This window comes from Callithrix jacchus, chromosome 22 (genome assembly GCF_049354715.1).
Source record: "Callithrix jacchus isolate 240 chromosome 22, calJac240_pri, whole genome shotgun sequence".
Lineage (NCBI taxonomy): Eukaryota > Metazoa > Chordata > Mammalia > Primates > Cebidae > Callithrix > Callithrix jacchus.
Genome location: NC_133523.1, coordinates 8,162,043 through 8,168,318, shown reverse-complemented (window position 1 = coordinate 8,168,318; position 6,276 = coordinate 8,162,043). Strand labels below are relative to the sequence as shown.

At 46.7% G+C, this 6,276-nt stretch overlaps 1 protein-coding gene across 1 annotated transcript; it reads left to right on the top strand.

The window, feature by feature from the left end:
• Nucleotides 1–244: 244 nt before the first annotated feature.
• NFILZ (NFIL3 like basic leucine zipper) lies at nt 245–1,111 on the top strand. The gene has a single exon (XM_035286919.2). The coding sequence runs from the start codon at nt 245–247 to the stop codon at nt 1,109–1,111; it is 867 nt and encodes a 288-aa protein (XP_035142810.2).
• Nucleotides 1,112–6,276: the final 5,165 nt, after the last annotated feature.

Here is a 6,276-nt window from a genome sequence, read left to right as displayed (position 1 = left end):
TGATGACTGTTGTCTTCTCTTAAGCCTTTCTAGCGGTTTCTTGTTTTGTGGCCTCACCCAATCTTCACTGGGCATCAAACCAATGAAGATCAAATCTTGGTCTCTAGCTCAATGCCAACTCTACCTGTCCCCTCCATGGGTGATGGTAGAGACACAGGATAAATTAGAAAAAGGAGTCATCCAGGTCCACCTCCGGCCTTCATCCCAAGATCTCTTTCCTCTTTCCCAGGTTCTCCAAGTAGCCATGGATGTGGGTTTCTTGGGCTTGCCAGATGTGTCTCAGAGTCATAGCAGGACCTTGTGGGGGACTCGGGGCAGGGGCCCCACCATACGTCGCCAGCGAGAGTTCATGCCAGAAGAGAAGAAGGACACCGTTTACTGGGAGAAGCGGAGGAAGAACAATGAGGCAGCCAAGAGATCCAGGGAAAAGCGACGTCGCAACGATGCAGCCATCGAGGGCAGGCTGGCTGCACTGATGGAGGAGAATGCCCTGCTCAGGGATGAGCTGAGGGCGCTCAAGCTTCGCTTTGGCCTCCTGCCCCTGACTGGTGGGCCCCAGGCCTTGCCCCTGCAGGCCCTGCTATGGGAAGCCCCCTGGACTGGGAACCACCACCCTGGGGCTGAAGCACTGTCATCCTTGTCTGGCTCCCACAGCTGCCTCTTAAGGCCATGTTCCCTAGATGCTGGGGTTCCAGGATGTCGGGGCTGCCTGCTGGCTCCCAGATGGACTGGCTTGGCCACTTCTAGGTCCTCCCCCGAATCTGCATCTCCTACCCTCAACAGAATTGACATGGCCTTGCAGACTGCCCTCCCACCTGCCCTCTTCAGCTGTCACCTCTTGGATGGGCATGTAGGGTCCAGAAGAGAGCTCAGACCCTGCTGGGGGCTGTGGTCACCAATGCCCTCTGGATGCCGAGCTTCAGGGCCATCAGATGTGTTGCTGACACCCACTGTTGATCCCATGGGTCTGTCTCATGGGGTTACCTGCCCTGTCCCAGGAAACAGTCCTGAGGATCTGGGTCAGCCCTCTCTGCCCCACAAACTGCGCATCAAATCCCAAGCCTTCAGCAGGGTACCTCAAGGTTGGGAGGGTGGCCAGGCCCCCAGCTGAGGGCTTCCTCTGGGAAGGGCTAGGGCTGCAAGAGGGTGTTGAGGGCTGAGCATAGGTTGATCTGAGGGATGAGTAGCTTGGTCTTGATCAGCACCTGGGAAGGTCGGTAGGAAGTAGGGGTCCCTGGCTTGGAGAGTCCACTTCACAGCTCCCATGCCAGCCCTCCTAGGGGAGGAATGGATGGGAGCCCATCATGGCTCTTGTCTTGCTGTAAAATCTATGCTTTGGGTTGTCACTTTTCTATCTTTCTTCCTCCTTTCCATTTATCTGTCCTTCTTTCTACCCATCCATTTATCCAGTCATCTACTCATCCATTCATCTCATTTATTCATACATCTATCCATTCATTCATTAATCCTCATCTGTCTATCCATTAGTCCTTCCTTCCTCATCCATCCACCCATCTATTCATCCATCCATCATTACATCTATCCATTCAGTTTTCCATCTATCCATTCATTAGTTTATCCATCCTCATCCATTCATCTGTCCATCCATCCATCCATTTGTCCATCCATTCGTCGACCTATGCACCTATCTATCCACCTATCCTCCTTTTATCCGTGCATCTATTCTCATTCATCCATGTATTGGTTCTTCTTTATTTCTATCATCCTCATCCATCCATTCATCCACCCATCCATCTATGCATGCATCCATTCATCCATTCTCATCCATTCATCCATCCATCCATCCATCCACCCATCCTCACCTATTTATCCATCTACCCATTTTTCCATCCATACACCCATACACCTATCCATTCATCCGTTCATCCACCCATTCTTTCTATCTAGCCATCCATCTATCCATCCTCATCCATTCTCATCCATCCATCCTTCCTTCCATCCACTCATCCTCATCCATCCACCTACCCATCCACCCATTCTCACCCATCCATCCACACATCCTTCTTTTCATCCATCCATTCATCCTTTCATTCATTTATTCATTTAGCCATTCATGTATGTGCTAACTTGTTCATTCTCTTACTCGTTAATTTACTTATAATTCACTTGTCCCCTCACCCACCACTCATGATCTTTGGACCTTCCTTTTGTGCCGTTGGTGACAAAGAGAAGACATTTTTCTGGCCTTGGGTTTATGATCCTGGTGTAGGGATGGGGGTTTGGGAAGAAACATATTATAGAACAGAATGAAGGAGGAGTTAATGTCTAGGGTGTCTAAATCCCCCTTCTTTGTGTCTGGGGGCTTGCTTACCACCTAGTTTGAGGGTCAGACATATTGGCTTCCTCTGTGTCTTGGATCAGGGCCTTAAGCTGCTGGAACAGACCAGCAATCTGTGTCCAGGGGCATCAGTGTCCTCTCTCTCCCTAGCTGCCCTTTGCCCCTGAGAACCAGACATACATATCCCCACCCAGGCCATTCTGCAGGGAAGGTCTTCCAGGGACCTGGAGCCCAAGGACTTATCAAAGCTCCCTCCTACTCTTTACTTAGCCCCTCTCCCCTTATTATTATTATTATTACATCAGGGATTTTGTTAGAGTCTGAATAAAAATACTCCATCTCCAATCATAGGGAGAGCACATAGGATGGAGGGCTCATCTGGACTGGTACTACTACCAAGGACCAGATGCTCTTGGCCGACTGGATCATTTGGACTCAGGAGCATCCCCAGCAACACCAGATGTGGGGGCTGGGCTACCTCTTGGCTACCCTAAGTTTATCACAGCCACAGATGTGTGCAGGATGAGGACATGCAAGGTGCCTCCCTCTCACTAGTACAACAGGTGGGCAGTATCACCAAACAGGCCAAGAGCTCCCCTGTGACTGGGCATCCCTAAGACCCTACACTTCATAACTAGGCCCTCCTCTACCTGCTCACCCTTTGGTTCTGGTCCAAGGCAAGGACTGGACAAGGTGAACACTCCTCCTTCTCTCCACGCCTGACCTTTCCGGCAGGTAGCTTTGTTCATGTGACTGAGCCTCCCTTACATATCTATAAATGTTTACCTATAAATAAGCCCATTCCCCAGAAATATATTGTGAATATTAAGAAGCAGCACATCATGCCTGTAATCCCAGCACTTTGGGAGGTTGAGGCGTGTGGATCATGAGGTCCAGAGATCAAGACCATCCTGGCCAACATGGTGAAACTCCGTCTCTACTAAAAATACAAAAAATTAGCTGGACGTGGTGGCACATGCCTGTAATCCCAGCTACTTGGGAGACTGAGACAGGAGAATCGCTTGAACCCAGGAGGCGGAGATTGCAGTGAGCCGAGAATGCACCATTGCACTCAAGTCTGGGCAACAAGAGGGAAATTCCATCTCAAAAAAAAAAAAAAGTAGCAGCACATAAATTTCCTGGTATAGGGGCTTCTCTGTACTGTTTTATCTTCATAAAAAATGTAAATCTTGGTGGGCAAGGTGTCTCATGCCTGTAATCCCAGCACTTTAGGAGGCCAAGGCTGGTTGATCACTTGGGATCAGGAGTTCAAGACCATCCTGACCAACACAACGAAACTCCATCTTTACTAAAAATACAAAAATTAGTCAGGGGTGGTAGTGAGCAGCTGTAATTCCAGCTACTTGGGAGGCCGAGGCATGAAAAACACTTGAACCCAGGAGGTGGAGGCTGAAGTGAGCTGAGATCACGCCACTGCACTCCAGCCGGGGTGACAAAGCAAGACTCCATCTCAAAAAAAAAAAAAAAAAAAAAAGAATGCAACTAATCTTATTTCCCTTTTTGCTTTGTTCACCAAGAAGCTCAGGGCCGAAAGTGGCTCAACTATAATAGTATATTGATTCCACAGAACTAGAAAAAACCACCTTAAACTTCATGTGGAGCCAAAAGAGAGCCCGCATAGTCAAGTCAATTCTAAGCAAAAAGAACAAAGCAGGAGGCATCACACTACTGGACTTCAAACTATACTACAAGGCTACAGTAATCAAAACAGCATGGTACTGGTACCAAAAGAGATATAGACCAATGGAACAGAACAGAAGCCTCAGAGGCAGCATAACATATCTACAACCATCTGATCTTTGGCAAACCTGACAAAAACAAGCAATGGGGAAAGGATTCCCTGTTTAATAAATGGTGTTGGGAAAACTGGCTAGCCATGTGCAGAAAGCAGAAACTGGACCCCTTCCTGACATCTTATACTAAAATTAACTCCAGATGGATTAAATACTTAAACATAAGACCTAACACCATAAAACTCCTGGAAGAAAATCTAGGCAAAACCATTCAGGACATAGGCATAGGCATAGGCAAGGACTTCATGACCGAAACACCAAAAGCATTGGCAGCAAAAGCCAAAATAGACAAATGGGACCTAATCAAACTCCACAGCTTCTGCACGGCAAAAGAAACAGTCCTTAGAGTGAATTGGCAACCAACAGAATGGGAAAAAATGTTTGCAGTCTACCCATCTGACAAAGGGCTGATATCCAGAATTTACAAAGAACTAAAACAGATTTACAAGAAAAAAACAAGCACATTCAAAAGTGGGCAAAGGATATGAACAGACACTTTACAAAAGAAGACATACATGAGGCCAACAAACATATGAAAAAATGCTTGGCTGGGTGCGGTGGCTCAAGCCTGTAATCCCAGCACTTTGGGAGGCCGAGGCGGGTGGATCACGAGGTCAGCAGATCGAGACCATCTTGGTCAATATGGTGAAACCCCATCTCTACTAAAATTACAAAAAATTAGCTGGGCACGGTGGTGCGTGCCTGTAATCCCAGCTGCTCGGGAGGCTGAGGCAGGAGAATTGCCTGAACCCAGGAGGCGGAGATTGCAGTGAGCCGAGATCGCGCCATTGCACTCCAGCCTGGGTAACAAGAGCGAAACTCCGTCTCAAAAAAAAAAAAAAAAAAGAAAAGAAAAAATGCTCATCATCACTGGTCATTAGAGAGACGCAAATCAAAACTACACTGAGATACCATCTCACTCCAGTTAGAATGGTGATCATTAAAAAATCTGGAGATAACAGATGCTGGAGAGGATATGGAGAAATAGGAACACTTTTACACTGTTGGTGGGAGTGTCAATTAGTTCAACCATTGTTGAAGACAGTGTGATGATTCCTCAAGGACCTAGAAATAGAAATTCCATTTGACCCAGCAATCCCATTACTGGGTATATATCAAAAGGATTATAAATTGTTCTACTATAAGGACACATGCACACGAACGTTCATTGCAGCCCTGTGTACAATAGCAAAGACCTGGAACCAACCCAAATGCCCATCGATGACAGACTGGACAGGGAAAATGTGGCACATACACACCATGGAATATTATGCAGCCATCAAAAACGATGAGTTCATGTCCTTTGTAGGGACATGGATGAACCTGAAAACCATCATTCTCAGCAAACTGACACAAGAACAGAAAATCAAATACCAAATGTTCTCACTCATAGGTGGGTGTTGAACAATGAGAACACATGGACACAGGGAGGGGAGCACTACACACTGGGGTCTGTTGGGGGGAAATAGGGGAGGGACAGTGGGGGTGGGGAGTTGGGGAGAGAGAGCATGGGGAGAAATGCCAGATATAGGTGAAGGGAAGGAAGGCAGCAAATCACACTGCCACATGTGTACCCATGCAACAATCTTGTATGTACTTCACATGTACCCCAAAACCTAAAATGCAACTAAAAAAATTGATTCATTTATTCATTTTTTATTCATTTAGCAAATTTTCTTGATCATAAGTTTCTCATCTTGTTTCATTTTATTCAAGGCATGGTTTCTTGTAGAAAGTCTGAAAATCATATGCAGTTAAGCTGGCAATCTTTTCTTTTGTGGTTTGTACATTTATGTCATGTTTGAGACAACTTCCATGTCTCAAGGTCATAAAGATAATCTCTTATCTTTATGTTCCAGGTACTGGGGAAAGAGAAGTAAACACAATAGACGTGATTCCTGCCTCTATGGTACTGATAACCCAGGGAAGGAGGTAGATTAAAAATAAAAATTGCCAGGCACAGTGGCTCCTGCCTGTAACCCCAGCACTTTGGGAGGCCAGGGCGGGCAGATCACAAGGTCAGGAGATCGAGACCATCCTAGCCAACATGGTGAAATGCTGTCTCTACTAAAAATATGAAAATTAGCTAGGCATGGTGGTGGGTGCCTGTAATCCCAGTTACTTGAGAGGCTGAGGCAGGAGAATCACTTGAATTTAGGAGGT

What these genes read in the sequence shown, in the direction of transcription:
- NFILZ (XM_035286919.2), top strand. Translation starts at nt 245, where the DNA reads ATGGATGTGGGTTTCTTGGGCTTGCCAGATGTGTCTCAGAGTCATAGC.